Source organism: Magnolia sinica, chromosome 13, assembly GCF_029962835.1.
Source record: "Magnolia sinica isolate HGM2019 chromosome 13, MsV1, whole genome shotgun sequence".
In the NCBI taxonomy this organism is placed as follows: Eukaryota; Viridiplantae; Streptophyta; class Magnoliopsida; order Magnoliales; family Magnoliaceae; genus Magnolia; species Magnolia sinica.
Window position 1 is genome coordinate 22,946,559 of NC_080585.1, and position 21,569 is coordinate 22,968,127.

At 40.6% G+C, this 21,569-nt stretch overlaps 1 protein-coding gene across 3 annotated transcripts; it reads left to right on the forward strand.

The window, feature by feature from the left end:
* The first annotated feature begins 6,553 nt into the window (after positions 1–6,553).
* LOC131223234 (uncharacterized) lies at positions 6,554–20,892 on the forward strand. 3 transcript variants are annotated; one of them, XM_058218568.1, is made up of 9 exons: positions 6,558–6,994; positions 7,109–9,215; positions 9,294–9,392; positions 9,839–9,991; positions 10,760–10,923; positions 12,838–12,985; positions 13,646–13,771; positions 13,871–13,958; positions 20,336–20,892. In XM_058218568.1, exons 1-9 carry the CDS (start codon positions 6,603–6,605, stop codon positions 20,500–20,502), a joined length of 3,444 nt encoding a protein of 1,147 aa, XP_058074551.1. In that variant the 5' UTR covers positions 6,558–6,602; the 3' UTR covers positions 20,503–20,892. The 3 variants fall into 3 exon arrangements, with proteins under 3 accessions (XP_058074550.1, XP_058074549.1, XP_058074551.1); XM_058218567.1 differs by having other exon boundaries at positions 6,554–9,215; positions 13,670–13,771; XM_058218566.1 differs by having other exon boundaries at positions 6,556–9,215.
* The last annotated feature ends 677 nt before the right edge of the window (positions 20,893–21,569 follow it).

A 21,569-nucleotide genomic window follows, 5' to 3' on the forward strand; every position in this document is an offset into this window, starting at 1 on the left:
GGACATGCTATTCGTGGTTAGCCTTGGTGTTCGAACACAGACGATAGATTTCAAGATCAAGCCTAACTCTCAGGGCCAAGTGCCTGTCACCCTGGCAAGGCCACGCAGCACAGCTCATTGCCACCTTAATTATATTTAGCCATTACTTGGTAAGTTGTAGTGTCTCATCCACCACGCACAATCTTTCTAAAAAAACGAACCAGTACGCGTGATGTATTTTTACAGCATCTGGACTGTTCAAGTTATGGGAGCTTTTGTGCATGGAACGTGGCCCAAAATTCACACGGTCTGATGATATAAACCATTTGATGAATTTCGTTGAGATAAGATTGCTGATCATTTTAATTTTAACGATCGATTTGATGATGGAGACCAATTTGGATGGTTAGGATCTTCTGATAGGTTTGATTTTGGGCCATGCTTGTCTATATTAGGCTCTGCATTTTGAATGGTATGGATTGATATCCATATATGCCACATCTCCGGAGCTTCAGACACCACAGCAAAGAAAATAGTGGTAAACAACCACCTTAATTAGTCTCGTGATAAGATATCGCATGCATTGTTGTGCAAAAAGCGTTAGGAAGGAATAAGCGTCTGTCCCGGACGCAGATTCCCACCGACACTACCCGCCACTGGACAGTGCTCTGTGGGCCCCACAATGATGTATATGTTTTATCTACGCCGTCCATCCATTTTGGATCATTATTTTAGGGCGCATAGCTAAATATGAAGCAGATCCGAATCTAAAGTGGACCACACCACAGGAAAACAGTGGTGATTGAATGCCCACCCATTAAAAACTTTCTAGGACCCAGTGTAATGTTTATTTTCCATCCAACCTGATGATTAGGTCAAAAATACTTGAATGAAAGGGGAAAAAACAAATATCAACTTGATCCAAAACATTTGTGGGCCCAAGAAGTTTTTAACGTGGGCGTTCAATCACCATTTTCCTGTGGTGTGGTCCACCTTAGATTTTGATCTTCCTCATTTTAAGTTCATCCCCTAAAAACGAGGTGAAAAAAATGTATGGATGGCTTGGATAAATCATATGGCAGAATCTGTTGAATGATCGGAACCATCCATATGGCAGAATCTGTTGAATGATCGGAACCATCCATATGGCAGAATCTGTTGAATGATCGGAACCATCCATGTGGCAGAATCTGTTGTATACGGGATGGTGATAAACTTGTGCTGAACCGATGATTGCTATCATAAACGAATTTAGAACAATGAAAATAAAATTTCAATGGTGGGCATTCAACTATCGTTACGTTCGTAAAGAAAATATAACAAATCCCACAAAATATGGGCAAAAGACTGTAGAGCTAGCTTCAGGTTGTTGGACCATGATAAACGGTTGTAATCGGTGGTAAATGGATGAACATGGGTAAAAGGGGCTGTTTAGTTGATGGTAAATAGTGGTAAATTGAAAGTCTCCCAAAGAGCCGAGAATCAAATACAAATGGTAAGAACGGTCAGATTTTTAAGTGGACCCACTTTTATGGCCCATCTGAAACTTAGATTTTCCTTATTTTCAACAAAAGTATAATTTTAATGTATTTATTATAATTATTATGTTAAATGTTGCATGTCCTGATTTAAGGTAGTAAAACTGATTTACTTGATGCATTCAGTTATAGATACCCAAAAACATTTTTTGTATTCCAAGCCCTGTTCTAGTTATCGGCATCCAAACACAAAAAAGAATATCAATTCACATCTATTCCATTTACCAAACGATTTGGATTCCAGTGTATTCCAATTATAAGCATCAAAATGAGCTCTCACATGCTAGGGAGATGATCGGGTCCAAGCATAACAACAAGAAAACTGTAGAGCCATGTCACACAGTGAATATGGCCGAGGGATATGCTGATCGTGTTCATCTATCTACTAGGCCCTAGTATAGATGGCCTATGTTTTAAAAATCAAACCATTTAAAAATTTATTTAAATAATCAATGATAGTGTGTGGTGCACATATGATTCACATAAGTTGGGATATGTGACAACCAAACAATATTGCACACAACATGTTACTAATTCAAACAAACCCACAAGCACCTTATATGCACAATTGGTGAGCTCGAACTATGTCAAGAATTGCATGTAATAAAATTAAAGGAAAAAATAAATGGTGAAAGAAATGCATTAATACTAGGGCTGATAGTTGGGCAGGTTGGGCCAAGTTGGTGCTCAATCCTAGCCCAACCCAAGGTTCCTACCCCTCAACCCTAACCCAACCTCGGGTTGGGAATTCTCAACCCAAGCCCAACCCATGCGGGCTCGGTTGGGTTGGCCAGGTTGGTCGGGTGGATATATGCTAATATTTTTGTTATAACATTAGTCTATTAGATTTTCAATACAAGTCTTATTTTTGGTACTTATGATTTCATTATATATATGCAATTATTTATCTTAAAGGAGTTCATTTTTTCTAAACAAACAAGCTAAAATATAAGACAACTACTCTTTTAAAAGTCGTATTGTGTAGCATGCAATCTATTTGGGAGAGAGAGAAATCTGGTGCATCTTGTTAGCTTGAGTCATCGAAAATGACGTGGAACAATGAAACCCGACAGCATTGGAATTTCTTATGCCTTCTACATAAACAATCCGCACTCAATTATAATTTATAAAGAACTTATATATCGATCGGGTTTGGGTTGGGTCAGGCAACCTGAGGCCTCAACCTAGGTTTTATTGGGTTAGTGTTTGTATAACCCAAACTCGAAGCCAAACCCAATACATCATGCCCAAGCTCAACCCAATGTCAGGTCAGTCACAGGTCAGTCACGGGTCAGTCGGGTTGAACCCGCCCAACTTTCAGCCCTAACTAATACACAATTAAAATTTACAAAATCTTACACTTAGGACATTCATGACAATCCTCAGTATGCAATATTTCATTTGATATCTTTTTAATGAGTTTGAAACTTTACTAGATATTTAATGGATATTGTAAAATATCTTAAATTATTCGGTTCATAGAAATATGTCATACATGGCCCACAATTCTAACGCAAAAAACATAATATTACTAAATAGCTAGATTCATGAGCAAAGCAGCAAGTAAAATCATTCATTTCTAAAAGAACTTGATCCTAAGTTTTGAAGGCTTTAAAGAAGTTATCAATGATGAGAATTCCCATCTCCACGTTTCCTTATGTTGTGGCTCGCTTAAGTTTTAAATCAACTTATATTTTATATCACATTCTAAGTAAGCTTGGGAAAATGATGGACTCATGTTGATGTCATGCATACATGAGGTGGGCCACATGGGACTTTTTGTTTGGAAGAGAACAAAGATGCATTGGAATAATATGATAGATAGAATTACTTGTGGTTTGTTTGGTAGGTGCTTAACATTGAGCTCCAAGAAATTTTATTCAAAAATTTAAATCATTAAAATTGGATTATGTTTGGTAGACACTTTTAACACTATGGGGGCCTTTGGATCATAAGTTAATTATGCCACAAATAGCTAATCTTAATTTCTACTTATTAAGGAGATTAGTATGTTTGGTAAATAAAACAGCTTCTCTTTTGTGTCATGCATGCTTCTCTTGGTACTTTATCATAATAGAAAAGCTAAAAATTTAACTAGAGTGATTAACTACTTTTAAGTAAAAAAGTTAAAATAATCATAAACCAAACTATTAATTTGAAATAAGTCACTTATCTACTTTTGTAAGTAAAAAAAAGTAACTTATCTGGTAGTATTCAAATGGTTTTAAATGTATTCTTTGAAGCTTAAATTTTCATGGGTTAAGGGGAAATTTTTTCTCAAGAATGCCACTCAGAAATGAAAGAAAGAAAGAAAACATGATGAACTGTGGACATCAAAAGAGGGCATGGCCTGATGAGCCATCTACTATCAAAGTGGGGCACCACAGGGTGGATGGCTCATAGGTGGGCACTACGTGATGAATGACCAACATTGAAGGTGAGGCCCACCTGATCGATAACCCACATGGATCCTTAACATCAAGGTGGACCCCACGTGATAGATATTGGACGCAAAAGGTAGGCCCCGCATGATGGACAACCCACAACAAAGGCAAGTGTTGCATGATGGACAGCCACTGTCAAGGCAGCCCCATGTGGGCCCCACATGATGTACGGTCCACATCAAAGTTAAGCTTCATGTGGACGGTCGGCATCCAAGGTGGGCCACACATGATAGACAGTCGTCGTAGAAGTTCAGCCCACATCAATGGTGAGCTCTACTGGACGGACCACCCACATCAATGAGAGGCCCACATGATGGACGTACAACATCCACGTAATGAACTATCAACATTAAGGTGGGGCCCACATGATGCACGGTACATATTAAGGTCGGCCCCACATGGTGGATAAACCACAGTGAGGTGGGCCCCACAAAAAGGATGGTCCACATCAAGGTGTGCCCACATGATGGATAGTCCATATCAAGGTTTGGCCCTGATCAATGATGGACGACTCACATCAAAGGTAAGCTTGCACGATGGAGGAGCACACGGTGGGGCCTTCTTGATGGACAATGAATAATTATCATGGGTCCCACAAGATGGAAGGCCTGAGCCAAAGTTGGGCATTGCATGAGTAGTCAACATCAAGGTCGGCCATGATGGATCGTCCACATAAAAGGTGGGACCCACATGATATGTGGTCCACATCAGAGGTGGGCCCCATACGATGGACAACCCACATAGATAATGGGCTTCAGGATGGCCAATCCGCTTCTAAATTGGGGCACACAAGATGGATGATTCACATCGAATGCAGGCCCACATGAAAGACAATTGACATTGAAGATGAGCCCCACATGATGAATGGTAGACATTAAAGGTGGGTCCACATGATGGATGGCTGACATCAAAGGTAGGCCTTTCATGATTTCATTCTGTATTATGGGGCGGCCCACATGGTAGACGATCCAAATCAAGAAGGATCCCACATAATGGACAATCCCCCTCATTGCTTCCAATAATGTATAGGCCACATCAAAGTATGGCCCCTGCATTATGGATAGTGGACATCAAAGATGGATCCCAATGATAGAAGGTCAATTGTTCATAAAGTGGGGTTTACCTTTGGTTGTTATTTTCGAGACGAAAGGAGTATGAGAAATGATTTAAAATGTTACATCGTCATGTGAGTAATTTATTTTAATAATGCATCACATTGCATGACTTTTTTCTTAACACTGGCGTCCAAACAATATTATAAAAAAATTTAGTCAACATTATTCAAACAACATTTATATAAACTCAAATTTTTGGTATTAAGTTTTCAAATTTGTTTTTCATATAACTTTGATTGAAAGTTTTCTTTTTTACCTTGTAAGTGTCTAGTAAACTGGCCCAATTATAACCTGCATTGTTGCATGTAAATAGGGGAGCACCCATGCATCCCTTTGCGTGCGTGTCATGGCACATAATCTGAATGATCCACGTGATGCACCCATTGAAACCTCATAAGCCTAACTTTCAACTGGATACAAAACTCTAGTAGGCCGTGGCAAAAGGAAATAATTTCCTTTCTTAATTTGCATTTCTCTTTACCATGGTCCAATAAAATTTTGGATCAGGCTAAAATTTGAGCCCATAAAATTTCTATGGATACCACATCACATGGACTATTCAAATCCTGTGCTTATGCCACACATGCAAAGGTGCACACCGGTGATCACATGAGACGGTGGGCTGGACCAGGTAAGCATTCCTCTCTCTCTCTCTCTCATATATATATATATATATATATATATATATATATATATATTAGCCAATACAACATTAACCAATGTAACAAATATTGTCGGTGTTTTGCTAAAATAGATTTTTAAAATAATGCAATATTAACTAAAAAATCAGTAAAAATCTTAAAGGCTTATTTATCGGCCACTCTTTTAAAAAATATTTTTAAAGCAAAGTTCTATAGAAAGTAAAATTTGAACACTTAATTCCAAATATTTATTTTCCTATAATATTGTTTAAATGTTTTCATTTAACAATTAATTTTATAAAATAATATTAATATAATACATTATTAACGTAAATTAATTTTTATAGTCACATCTCTTCTTCTTCTTTTTTTTTTTTTTTTACACTCTATTATTTTAAAATTGTCAATTAAAAGGTGGGGTCCACCTTTGATGTTGGTCATCCCAAGTGAGGCTACCTTTGATGTCCACCATCTATCGAGCCACCTTTGACGTGGAACATCCACCATTCGAGGCACCTTCAATGCAGGCCATCCATCATGTATGGCTCACATTTGATGTGGGCCGTCCATTATTCGGGACCTTTTAACACCGTGCATGATCATGGTCAAATTCTCCCGATGATATCTCGCCGAGATACTTGCAGTAAAGAAATAGCAAAAAATAGATTTATACACCGAATAAACCTGAAAGGGGTATTTTTGATATTAAAATCATATGGAAGGGTGTAGAGTAGCCCCTGTTTCCTTCTTTAGATTGCAAGCATTTAATAAGGGTATTATTGAAATTAAGTTAATACAAAAGGTCAAACGTAAAACCTTCTTCTCTTCGGCCCAATATAAACCCCGTTCTTCTCTCCTCCATACCTTACAATCTCTCTCTCCGCCATGAAAGAACCTTCCCATCCTTCCCGCTATAAAAAACAGCCGTCCGCACAGAAGCTCAAGGTTCTCTGCAGCTTCAATGGCGCCTTCCGTCACAGCCCGCCATCCGGGAAGCTACGGTACGTCGGCGGCGAGACTCGAATCATCTCCATCGACCGCGGCGTTAGAATCTCCCGCCTTCTATCGAAGATATCGGAGTTGTGCCCAAAGTACCCCTCCATTTCCCTCAAATACCAGCTTCCAGAGCCCGGCTGTGGCCGCGACAGAGACGTGCCTCCATTGATGTCGATCCTGTCCGACGAGGACTTGCGGTATATGATCGAAGAGCACGATAGGATGGCATCCGGAGGAAAGAACGTACGGCTACGGGTCTTTGTCATCTGCGACGATAATGGGTATGTTGGACCCAACCTATGCTCTTTTTCTTTTAATGTTTTTAATGCAGATAGCGGTTCATTGCTGCGGGATAATGCATTCAAGAATAATATCTCAATGACTCATGTGGACAGAAATCGTAATCTTGTGAATCGCTGTGGGTTAAATGGTTCTCAACCGAAAATTGAAACGACCCATGTTGTTGGAATTCCAAGTTCAGAGGATTCGTTTTGCCAAACGGCATACAGACCACAAATCTCGATGACCCACATGGCTGGAATTAAAACATCAGGCGAGTTCTTGGCATCAGATGCTTCTCCGTCCAAAATTACAAGTGCCCATGTTGCTAGAAATCAGAATTCTGATGATTCATTTAGACAAGCAGCATTCAGACCCCAGATCTTGATAACCCACATGAGCGGAATTCAGAATTTCGCTGATTCTTGTATCAAAAACCCATCAGGACCCCAAAACCCAATGACTTGTATGACTGGAATTCAAAATTTTGGTAGCATGCATCCATTGCCAGAGTTTCAGTTGGAGCCTTCATCAAGTAGATTGAGTGAAGGTTTAGTTCCTGAAGGCAGAACAGCCAAATTTCCAAACCAGATTTATAATTCAAAAAAATTGGGGCATGCACAGGTGGAAAATTTGAATAGGGACAATAGTATGCTCTGGAACGTTGGTCGTGGTCAGATAGGGACTTGCTTAGCGCCTGTTTCCTGCACTGGTCAGTTGGGTAGAAAGGTCTCTCCGTTCAAGTTTCTTGTTAGAACTGATGGGATTTTGAGCAACCCTCAATGTAGGGTCAGGAACCATCGAATTGGCGCAGGCAATATCAGACACTATCAGATTGGTCTATATGATGTTCGAGGTCATCGGCATGGCCCGCACGATGCTGGTAACCAGCGAGTTAACTGTTTGGATTCGAAGCCTTGTTATGGCAAGTGCAATGTTGGGCTCAGGCCAAGGTCAGACATTTTGAAAGTTGGTCAGATTAGATCGTTTCATGCCCGTACAGTAAAGGCATGGTATGGGGTACATGAGCATGATATGGAAGGATTTCGAAGGATGGCAGACACTAGCAAGGGGACTCCACTTCTGTTTAATAATGAAAATGGTAGAGGAATATTGAGAGAATGGGCCGGGCAGTTGACTGATGGGAGATGTCTAGTTGATCGTTTTTGTGTGCCGGGCAGTCTTCAAGAAACGGAATTTGGAAACTTGGATTTTCACGGACACAGGGGGCTGCACCATGGTTTTGTGGGGCCAAAAAGCAGTTCTTGTCATAAGGGTCTCTGTGCTTGCTCTCCTCATGTAGAGAACCTGGTTCCATGTGTTGGGGCTATGACAATTAAGGAGGATCTTCAATGCAATCAGAATCTTGCGAGGCATGAAACTGAATCACAGCCCATGTGCGGCAACCCTTTGAGTATTTCCCACCAGTTCTCAGAAGCATGTGAGAGTAGCTTCCATCATCCTGCAAGCAATGGACCTCATTGTCATGATTTAAATAGGGAACCTGGCCTCAATATAATCTCAAAGGGAGGCAATATTGATGCTGCTGTCATGAATCCATACTTGCCAATAAATTTACAACAAAATGCTATAAAGATCCCTACCTTTTCTATTGATGTGGGCCACAACACTGGGTCAGAATCAGTAAATGGCATAATATCTCCTCTATATAATCAGAATATTCAAGCAGGCCATGTATGCGAAACTCCTGAGGCAGTGATCATGGAGTTAAGCAACGATTGTTATGGCCACAATGATAAGTTGTCATTGGATCTTTCTGTTCACAACCTTTCATCGTTGTCATTAACGAAAGTTGCTGCCCCGATGCATGGTTCTTCTCTTGCTCCTAGTGATGATTTGGAATCCAATGGTGGGACGCGAATGTATGGTCAGAAAGCCACAAATGATACTGATATTTCAGGGTGCCATGATGCCTTACGGGGCCATGAAATGGGAACTCAGTCCAAGCAGTTGGATCTAATGGACAGCAGTCCCCTAGTTGAAAACTTGACTGAAGTTGGCACGCATATAAGGGAAGATTATTATTTAACTGGCCCGTCTGATGGTTCCTTCAAGGATGTCCCTGAGTTGGGGTTATCACAAAAATTATCAGGACAATCATACCCAGCTGCAGTTCATATGTCCTGTAGTGCAGTGAAAGATCTTTCTTGCAGCAAGGAGAATGAGCAAAAAGGGCTATCCAACTCAGGCATGGAAGAAAAGGTATTTTCATTACCAATTTTGGCATGCAAGTCCCTTGGCTTTATTTGGCATCACTTAACTAACAAGAGGTTTTGGCAGGTTCATGGAAAAGGATCTGGTTGCTGTTCTGAGGTAGTTGTTGAAGACAGTAGTGACTTTGCAAAGATCTATACTCATTTAGCTACTCAAGAGCTGCAGGTACTTAATTTTATGTAATTTTGGTCTCCACAAGCCATATTCTTTATGAGGAATTCTATTATCTGTGACCTGAGGAGATGCAAAGCATCCTCGGACCCTGTCTGTGCAAGTGGGGTCCATGGTTCATTGATGTGATGGGCTCCAGTATGGGTTGACCACGTTCCTAACTCTTTGATCAGTGGCCTGCACTGCAAATAGATTTTTTTTAATATGGCATTGCTTCCAATTTGCATTTGCACATTTAGATATAAAAAAATTTGGCTTCTCATCTGAACAGTTTGGATTACTGAACCATGGCACCCTGTTGCAGACCTGAGGTTCGAGATGCTATTCATATATGATCGAGGATCATTTATATTAGTTCCAAGGATGTGGGGCAATGTAACAAAAATGCATGTTGTCTTTGCTTTAGTAGCTAACTTTTGAACTTTTTATATTGTTTCCAGACCATTCAAAATTCAGATCTGGAAGAAATACGTGTGCTGGGATCAGGTACATATGGAACTGTTTCCTATGGAAAATGGAAGGGCTCTGATGTCGCCATCAAGCGGATCAAGCCAAGTTGCTTCGATGGAGGTGAAGTGGGGGATGATCGATTGGTGATTATTCTTTCTGCCCACCTTTCTAAACTTTGCAACTGATTCATTTTATATGTATTTGGTAGTTTGAGCAGTGGGATATTTTTTGTTCTTTACTAATTGATGATCATTCACCGGATATAACAATTATCCTCATCATCAATGTTCGACAACTTGGATTCAAATTGGCAATCGATCTTCTGATTTCTTATTGTCATTTGGCCAAGAGTGGAAAATACTTGCATGTTTAATAGAAATTGGTCAAGCCAGTCAACCTTTCTTCTATAGAGGAAACATATGAATTTGAATAAGCAGCCTGGGTCAAATTAACAATTTGTGTGAAGCCTTTTTTTTTTGGTCAAAATTATCATTTGGTGTGCCCCATGGTGGAGGGAGATGCCCCAAAAATCTCCACCATCAGATGGTCCTAACCATCCGACTGCGCTTCCATTACTTGTAGTTGTCCCCCCTTTTCTTTATAGTGAGGATCATCTGAGAGGAGAGATATCATGGAATGCAACCATGATGTGGCCCACCAGATCAATGGCGTAGAGTACCATATGATGTTCCCCACCTGTACCATTTCTAGGTCGAGTGAAAAGGAAAAAGACGTTTCTTTAGTCATGCATCACGCACTACTTCTTTATAAGATCAGAGTTTGGACTTCACTCAGAACCTGATGACTGATTTGTGCGTGCGTGTGTGTGTGTGTGTGTGTGTGTGTGTGTGTGTGTGTGTGTGTTTGTATTCTCATTATATCTGAACTTTATCTGTTTTATTGCCTTGTAGGTTGCGGACTTCTGGAAGGAAGCTCACCTACTAGGCCAGCTTCACCATCCAAATGTGTTGGCATTCTACGGAGTTGTCAAGGATGGACCCGTGACAAATTTAGCAACTGTCACAGAGTACATGGTGAATGGTTCCCTTAAACAAGTTCTACAGAGGAAAGATCGGTAAGGTTTCTTACTATTTGTTTTTCCCTTGAAAGTAGTGAATAATTGCCAAAGGAAATTTAGTAAATTCGTCTCTAATGCTTTCCCCCTTTTACTTGCTGAAGACTTCTAAAAATTTTGTACACTGCATGCCATTTTCTGACTCCTAGTTTAGTTTGTCAACCCAGGAGACTTATTTATCAGGTATTTACGTTATCGGGTCCCAATGCATCTAGATGCATACTGTATCATGATGTCTCCAGTCTGTTCAGGCATGGTCCATAGTTGAAGATCTAGACTGTTGATCTGGCTGAAGCCGCGGAACACACGATGGATGGGGATTTCCCAGTCTCTTGAAGGTTGGAAGATCCTAAATTCCTAACCTGTTGATCTCTGGCCTATGAATAGATTGCTAAGAAAAAGCAAAACAACGCTCAAAGAAAAAGAGAAGGCCAAAGATCCTAGAATCTTCAAAACTGGAAACTTTTTGGGGCACCCCCTGTCCAAGTTGGATCTCATTTGATCAATGTTTTGGATCGCCAAACCATGAGGCCCACCTGTACAGAATGGACACATTACAGATAATTCCTCTCTGCTGATACAATCCAAAGAAGATACTGATACAGGACATGGCTGGACATTTCTTTAGCTGTATCTCATATATGTATAGATCACGTTGCATTGTCATTATGGATCATGTTCTTAGATTTTTTTATCGTCTATGTTTTTCGGGGGTGGCAATGGGTTGGTCAACCCATGGGTCAATTGGACCAGCCAAAACCTTGCTTAGAAGTGGGTTGGATTAGGTCGGGTCAGGTTGCAGGTCGGACTCGGGCCAAAAAGTTAGCCAATTTAGATTAACGCGTTTGGGCTCGGCTTTAGGTCAGTCCGATCTGACCTGGCCCATATAATCAGTGGGCCAGGCCAAATGACCCAACACAACCTAATCCATAACCCTTCATATATATATATGTGTGTGTGTGTGTGTGTGTGTGTGTGGAAATGGTTCTATGCGGTCGACCTCATGGAAACTTCCCATGAGGTCGAGCTGTGTGGGCCCCACTGTGATGCGTGTTGAACATGCATTTGATGGGTCCCCTTTAAATTATGGGATATCCCCCACCTGAAATTTGGATGCGTCTGAAACTTGGTCTGACCCCTCATCCAAGTGGGACAGACATAATTGATGGGCTGGATTTGTGAACCACATCTTGGTGCGCCCAATAAATTATTATGAATGTTTTAATGGGAGGGTAACCCCTCTCAAGTTTTGTATGTGGAGTGGCCCACACGAGTCATGGATTGACTTGATTTTTAAGCCTGAGGCCCACCATGGAATGGTGCATCTGAGTGATGGGGTAGATGTTCGACATGCATCATGGTGGGGCCCACACAGCTCGACCTCATGGGAGCTTCCCATGAGGTCAACCGCATAGAACCATTTCCCATATATATATATATATATACCTTGACCACTTAGACATTTTAGCCATTCACTTACTGCATGTACCACAACAAATGTTGTTGGCTTTGTGTCTATTTTCTTCTTTGATTGAAAATTACTAATGAATGTTTAAGAATTCATGTGAGTCCATGGTTTAGGAATCCAAACCATTGGTTTGTTTAATCCACCATGGATGGGCTATGAGTGTGTGATGGCCAAGAAGGCAAGATGGGCCAAGAAGCCTAAGAGGTTGCAGTTAGTATATGGGTTGGGTTGGGCTGGTTAGGTGAGCCCAACTCGACTGCAATTAAATGGGTCGGGTCGGGTTCGGGCTCAGGCTCTAGAAATTTTAAGTGGGTTGGAATAAGGCCAGATTTCTTGACCCATTTATTAAATGGTCAGGCTTGGGCTGACGGTGACCTGGACTGAACCCGATCCATTGCCAGGCCTAATGTTTTCTTTCTAACCCTTGCAAGCTTTGGATTTGACAGAACTATTGATCGCCGTAAGAGGCTAATTATAGCAATGGATGCAGCATTTGGAATGGAGTACCTTCATGAGAAAAATGTTGTCCATTTCGATCTGAAGTCTCATAACTTCTTGGTGAATATGAGGGACCCACAGCGACCAGTATGTAAGGTAATTACAGTGGTGAGATCCAGTCAGCTCACATAATTGACGCTAGAATATCTTCTCTCAGTTCCAGATTCCTGTACTCATCTGCATCAATGCTGCAAATTTGCAGTGCTTCCTCAAACCAATGGACAACTTCCTTCTATAAGAATGATTACGTTTTGCATTCGCCGACGTTGTCAGATGGTGGAAACTCATCCTCTGTAGCATGTGTAGTATACATGTAGGTCAATCCAGACCATGCAATATTGGAGGGCCTCTTGTGTATGGAGCATAGCCTGAACATTACGCTGATTGGATGATCTTAAGCATCCAAATGGCAGCCTCTGAGAGGATGGATAAAAATAACTTTGTCAGCAGTCCAGATTCTATAACTGAGATCTAATGGTGTTAAGATCTTCCACTCACCATAATGGTCAGGTTATGCTCTGTCATGATTGGCCTGTGATCTGGGTTTTATGGATTTCCATACAGGTTTGCCATATGTGCAGTGGATGAGTCACCACCATCTAGAAAATGGTGGTGAATCCAGACAGTGGTTTATCCCCTTTTTCATTCTTTAATCATAATTATTTTGGGCATGGCTGCAAATATCAATATAAGCCCTACATTATTCTTCACTAGACTAATTTATATTTGACATTTCAAATTTCTCATCTTCTTCAGATTGGTGATTTGGGCCTGTCGAAGGTGAAACGAAAGACCTTAGTATCTGGTGGGGTTCGAGGAACCATACCATGGATGGCTCCTGAGCTTTTGACTGCAGATAAAAGCAGCATGGTAACCGAAAAGGTTGTATTTTTCACCTACATATTTAGAACATTTATGCTGTAACTTTTTCTCGTTATTGTTACTGGTTAGAACAAGAGCTCACACTTCCCTTTTCTGTAGGTCGATGTTTACTCATTTGGGATAGTCATGTGGGAACTTTTAACTGGAGAAGAACCTTACGGAGACATGCGTTCTGAGGAAATAATAGGTATACTTTTATTATGGAGGTGGTTATTTCTTTTGTTGCATGTGCCTTTCATTAGATGTAATGATATAACAGCAAGTGATGCTGGAGGAATTATTGGGATCAGAATTCAGATGCATCAGGACGTGAATAGTGCCCAATACACCAGTTCTATTCTAGCAGGTTGGATCAACTGTGGATGGGGGATGTCCGAAAATGATTCCGGATTAGAATGTTGCAACTCTTTGACCAGTGGCCTACAAATGGATGGTTAAGAAAAATAATACAGGAACAATCCAGGAAAGAGGCTAATGCTTGGATTGCTGGGGATTTCCAGTCCTCAATATTGTTGAAGCATCCCCATCCCCAGTGGGTTCCATCAAACCAACGTCTCAATCATTAAACCATGAGCCATACTTGTATGGAATTGGAGCATCCAGACACTATTTACATCCTGATGTACCATGACATGATAACTCATCTTGATGCCATTGTCTCTCACATGAAGAACAATTCCATATGTGAGGCTCAAATGAGGTGTCTCTTAGATTGCGTTTTTGCATGTTGTATCTAACCAGTTTTTCCTATTGGGATATCATCTTTAAATGGAGGAAGATGATATTGGTATTGGTATAGCTCTATGTGAGGAAGATGATATTGGTATTGGAATAGCTCTATGTCCACCTGGGGAGGCTTAAATTAGCTTGTCAATGGGTACCCAGACCTTCGGGTACCCGCTGGACCGGACCCGATAAAGCAACTGGATCAGGTTCGGATCTCATCTTTTGGGACCCGATTAAATCTTGGTCTAGTTGGGTTCAGGTTGGGTCCAGTTAGTTTTAATATTATATTTAAATATGCATTGTTCATTATAGCAATGGAGTAAGGTTTCCCCACCCATAGGCATGTAAGGGAGCCATTTACACAGCATGCATGTGTCCAAGTGGCAAATGCATGTGTGATCTAAAACCATCCATTAAGGGGCCCGACCATGTAAATGCTCTTATATGACCCAAACCAACTGGAAACTTGGACCTAAAGATCCAATGGGTAACAGACCAGATCTGATCCAGGTCTGGGTCTTCAAGAATGAGACCTGGATACAGCATGAGCTGAACGACCTGGCCTGTTAAAAGCCCTAAAAGAGATGCATGTTTGTTATTTAGTGGGTTGCATGTTATGTTTTTTTTTTTTTTTTTTTTTTTGGTTTCTTCCTTTTAACCATTTGACTTTGGAGCAAGAGAGCACTTGTATAGCTCTAGATCCAACACTGGTTGTATGTTTAGAGTGTACTTGCAGGAATCTTCTGGAGTACCATACCCACTGTGGAATCATTCGATTCCTATATGATTTGGTTAAACGTAAGCCTTTTCTCTACTTCAGCACTCAATAGCAGTTGTTGATCTTTATGAGTAGAAGGTTGGCAAACATGTCTTTCAAGGATGATGCCTTTCTCCAGGAGCTATATGGTTTTAAGCGTGTGATTCCTAAGAATTGTGTAATAGGAATATCATTAAGTTAATGGATTATATGGTGGCATGGGCTGGGTTTGGGCCAGGCCTGAAGATGCCCAAGCCCAAGATGTGGCAAAATGGGCAAGCTTGAATGAGGAGGTGCGTCCTTTAATAGCTTCCTTGTCTTCTTTATCTCCCAACATTGCAAAGCATTTTCTTCGTTCTTCTTCTCTGCTACCAAAGAAAGGAGAAAGACGATAAGGGTTGTGCTTAGGCATATCCAAGTTGTTAAGTTGAGATGGAGAGGAACACCATCAAGTCAGGGGTGGGCCTTTACCTCTAAGCTTTTATAAAGAAGGGCAGGGGCATTGTTGTCTTTTAATCATTTTTCTTGAAGTTGGATCGCTTGCAGTTTAAACCATAGGTTAACTATTGGACTAGATTGACTTGCAGCTTGTAGGATGAAGGGTAGTTCATAGACTAGCATATAGATATTGTTAGTGGATGGCAATGACTTAGTGTAGAGTTTTATGATTGCCTCATTGCATATCCTATTTAATTTGACACTTGATGCATTAGCAGTTTTGTCTTGGCATTGTACGCCTGTGAACAATTTGTGAGAACACACACTCACTTTGGGGGGGGGGGGGTGTTGGTGCGAGAAAAAGTGTTCACCACCTCGGGTGGGCCTACCATGATGTGTTTCTCAAATCCACCTCGACCCCCAGGTGTGTAACCCAATTTTAGGCCCAAGTCTTAAAAACCAGCCCCATCTGTGATTCAGGTGGGCCATACCAAGGGAAATAGTTGGGAGGGGAATGGCTGCCCTTGATTTTTGATGGGGCCCTCTGTGATGTCTATGTGAAATCCACTCTGACCATTACATGTGTCATCCCACGTTAGGCCCAAGGCTAAAGAATCAGGCTAACCTATGATTTAGGTGGGCCACACCAAAGGAAATAGTTGTGAGGGAGACGTCCATCATTGATTTTTTACGGGGCCCACCATGATGATTATGTGAAATCTACTCAAAACATTAGATGCCACACCAAAATTTAGGCCTGGGACCAAAAAATCTGGCCTATTTGTAAATTGGGTGGGCCACACCAAGGGAAACAGTTTGTAGGGTGGGCGTCACCTTGTACACTGTTTCAAATCATGTGGTTCACCTAAATCATGGATGGGACTGGTTTTTGATCCATATGCCTAAAATTTGGTCACGCACCTAGTGGTTGGAGCGAATTTGGGAGAGGATGCCCACCCTTGGTTTTTTACAGGGCCTATCAAGATGTGTTTGTGAAATCCACTCCAACCATTAGATGAGTCATTGCACATTGGCCTTGGGCCCAAAAGTTAGGTTGTTCCATGATTCAGATGGACCACACCAAGGGAAACAGTTTGGAGGGTGGGTGTTTTTTGGTCTGGTGCCCTAGAGAACCAATGTGTACCCTAAATCCACTGGCCATATGGATGTGATAAGGTAGTTTATGTTGTAGATCATGATGACCAAATGTCCTTGGTGGAAAAGATATGGTGCCTTAACAAATGGTGTTATCTTAATCACATATATGTATGGGTTGAGTAGAAGAGTTGTTCTTAGAGATGTTCTTAGGAGCTTGACACATGGTCATTGACCAGGGAGAGTTGTTGCCCATGGATGCAATACCCTGATGTACTATAGTTGTCACAGGTACCTAGGACACACCTGCTACCTAGGACACACTTGCAGATATCATATTATGAGATGTACAATCATTCTCTATGAGGGGACTTACTTGGATTAAGATGGGAAGTCTCCACCATCGGGACCAACTTGGTGTTAATGTGCCTTTTTTACCCTTACTCCATAGCAGTGTATGTGTGCCCTAGATATGGTATCTAGGGTTAGACCTTTGGGCAGTTACATTGGTAGGATTGAGATCAAGTTAGCAATCTTGGGCCCATTAGCCTAAACTATATAATCGTTGTGATCAAGGACTTGATGGTGTATAAAAGATGATCAATTCGTAGCTAACAATGTGTAAGGATCACAATCCCTTTAGGGCCCGTTTGGCCGGGCGGATTGGAAGGGATTGGATGGTATTGGAAGGGATTGGAAGTTAAATCCCGGGATTGGCCGGGCGTGCCAAACAGATCGGGTGATCTGATCCCGGGATATAGCAATCCCATGGATCTTAAGACAATCCACTGACAACACCATCATTACCTTTAAATCCCATCCAATCCACCCTAATCCGTTCAAATTTGTCTGGGACGTGTTTGGTTCGAGGGATTGGAAGGGATGGGAAGGTTTAATCCCGGGATTGGCTAGGCGTGCCAAACAGACTCGATATAGCAAACCCGGGACATAGCAATCCCATGGATCTTAAGACAATCCACTGACAACACCATCATTACCTTGAAATCCATGCCATCCACCCTAATGCCATTCAATCCCTTCCAATCCACCCGGCCAAACGGGCCCTTAGTTCTTCTTATAAGGTCCATTTAGGGACCATTGAAAATAGACGTAGTGGGGTACTTCTACCATTAGTCGTTGATTTTTGCACAGGCCAATAAGAGATCCATTGGGTTTACCTAGGGACATGTTTATGGTTAGATCTATTTAAATTGGAACTTGTCAAGTGGTTTTATTCCTCGGCCCAACACTTAAAATGTTTTTCATGATTTTTTTAAGGTTTTCGACCGTTGGTGTTTCTTTAATTGTTAAAATGTTTTCGATCACACTTGATGATGATCTGATGGCCCAAGTCCAATGGTCCACTATTTGATCAACGTAGGATATTGATCTCTGGTGGATGGTTATGACAGAAGTAGGATTAGATCATGAATATATGTCCCCAAACATCAATCAGGATGGTTCACTCAATAGTGCCATTGGATGAAAACCATGGTGCAAGAATCATACCATTCGTATGATCCTAACGCTTTTAATGGGGCCAACTTGTTACAACCATCCATTGTTTAGGAGCCACATATCACATGGTTTGAATCATCAGACCAAAGTGCTGCTTTGGAATCAGAAGCAATACAAAGTGGGATCTATCAAATAGATGTTTCAAGATGTTGATTGGACCTATTATTTTCTCTGCTCAATCTTGACCGTTCAATTTCAATAAATTCATTGGATGTCGAGGATCATCTGATTGATGTGATTTTTGCACCATGGCTTGTTCCTAGTTGGATGAATGAATGGAAGTCATCACTTGTGTCATTTAAAAGCTTCGTGAATGTTGCATATACAATATTGTAATATTTTGTGAAATTAGGTAAACTATGGTATAGAAATCAGAAACGATGTATTCATAACGTACCCATGCCCACTTGTAAAGCACAGTATATGGACACATATATGACATTATATTATTAGGTGTAAATTATGTAAGCTAAGGTTTGGAATTTGAAAAATGATGAATTTGTATCACCCCAATATCTGATACTTGCAAGTTGCAACTATTAATTATGAAATCTGTTGTCTGTTCTCATTCTATATCCATCTCTTGCCTATCATAGGTCCTTAACTAACAAATGGAAAATTGATGTTTCACCACCATGCTATTAGTGTTTAAACTAATGATAAAGGCACAAGATATATTTGTTTCAGATTCTTTTCTTTCATAACAGAGATAAGACCTTCCTAAAAGGAAGCAGTCTGCTGTATATTCCTGCCCTCGTATATTTTCTGCATGAATTCTTGTTCTTGGAGATATGCTTTGCATATTATCAATTTATTTCTTCCATATTGCACCACATTTCGAATCCACATAATGTTTGCTGATCCTCATTTATGATTTGAATATTTGAATGAAGTTTCTCCACATTCACATACCTTCTAGTTTAACATATGCACATCTTTCAAAAATTTATAAAATTAATCTGAAATTCAATCCCTAGGCCTAAAGCCCTAATCTTTTATAAAGAAGGGCAGGGGCATCATTGTATTTTTAGCAAATTTCTTAAATCTGAATAGCTTATAAGAGCCCAACAGGCGTAGGATGCTGGCTGGAGGCCAGCCCTATTATCCCTTGGTCCTGAGGAGGAGACCCAGGCCCCATCCCTTACATCCAAGGCCGCCAAAAGTTGGACTGGAGCTGTCGAGTGGGTCAGGCACCTGGTCCATTGTGACAGTTAGTGGAATATCATGGTATATGTATGATATTATCTTTTCTTCTAGGGAGAGATTCATGGGCCAACATGCAGTTCAAACCATGGGGTAATTTTTGGATTAGAGTGACTTGCGGGATCAAAATCCCACCCTGCCCCAAGTGAGCTGGTCGAAATGAAAATTCCATTTTGTTATTCTATTAATAAAATACAAAAGCTGTCTTATTTGTTATTTGTTGTATGCCATTCTTTGGGTTGTTTAGGAATAAGGATTCCTTAGGAAATTGATTTCCTGTCCATAGATATGGCTTCTTTTTTTTCTTTTCTTTTTTTTTCTTTTTTTTCTTTTTTAAATGTAAAACTGCAAGTGAATCTTAATGATTCTAATCATAAATTGGGATTAATAAATTACGAGAAAATTAAGAATTTTATGAATCTGATAAAAGGATGCTTAAAAGTGACTGTGTGTGTGTCTGTGAATGTAATTTCGATGTACTGACCATTCTAAGCATCGTGCAAATGAAATATTGTAAAAAGTTACATCATTCTATTACCTCACCCTTCGACTCATAAGTAACTTAAAACCACCAATATCCAAATATATATATATATATATATATATATATATTGCATGCATGTTTTTTGTGGCAGTTTATTGCACTCACACACTGTTTACTTAGGCTAGGTTTCAAGTTGATTTGGGGAAGATTTGAATGATGGCCATGTGCACCAAATAAAATGAGTTAATGGAAAAAATAAATAAATAAAAAGAATGAGTGTTCATGTCATGCGTATGGTATGGTTTGCCACTTAGTTCATGATATTTATTTCCAATGTTCTCAGCTGGTATAATCAAGGGGGATTTGCGGCCGGAGATTCCTAGCTGGTGCGACCCAACATGGAGGTCATTGATGGAGAGGTGTTGGTCCTCTGATCCCAACTTGAGGCCATCCTTCTCAGAGATTGCCAAGGAGCTGCGTGCCATGTCGGCGTCTATGAACATCAAATAACACGCTGAGGAGAGACCAAGAGGTTGGTTGTCAGTAGGGACGAGTTCAATCAGATACTAAGCCGGGTTACTACCCTTGTAAATATTCTTAAAGAAAGAAAGAAAGAAAGAAAAAAAAAATCATAAGGCATGCCGGGATGTGCTGGATCTGCCGTCCGGTGTGTTGGGTTTGCTCCGAAGATTTTGATTGTGTTCAAAAGGTTGGTAATGCCGATTTAGTTGCAGAGTATGTGGGTAGTTTTTTTTTTTAATTTTTTTTCTCTCTCTAATACTTTTGCTCGATGGGATTCAAAGATGAGGTTTTTACAAAGTGATTGGGATTAGTGAGTGTATATAACTCAGGAAATGAGAAGAAATTTTTGTTGTTTGTGGAAGCATGCCTTGAGATTAAGCTTTTGCTGTTTATGTGGATGCATGCCTTTCTTCAGACCTTTTTTAGTGTACAGTTCTGTTCTGTTATACAGCAGTCTGGGCAAAGACAATGGCAGTTTATTGGGGCCACCAGTTCATTTGGCCCTACAAATGGATGCAGAATATACTCTGAAAATCTCATCATCCTAACCATTGATTGAACAACCTTTTTGAGGATTGTAACTGGACAGTTAAATATTAAAATTAAAAAAAAAGTCCAAGTAATTGTCTGACATTCAATGGCAGGAAAAAGCCAACGGGTGGTTAGGATCACCCTACTAGTCATGTTCCACAAATGGAGCTCGGGGACCCTGCTCTCGGGATGTGACTTGGGCAATATATATATATATATATATATATAGAGAGAGAGAGAGAGAGAGAGAGAGAGAGAGAGAGAGAGAGAGAGTAATGGTCTCTTGCGAACCATCCCGGAGGATACCTTGGTGCAGACCAATTCCCACCGCAGGAGACCTTTGTGCAGGCGCGTATTGGGTACTGACAGGTTGAATGGTGAGACTGCTACTGAATTTGTGGCCCCACCATGATATATGTTTTGTATCCACGCCATCCATCCACCTGAAGAGATCATTTTAGGGTAATATCCAAAGAATGATATCCCAAAAATCAGCCATATAGGGAACTTAGGTGGACCATACC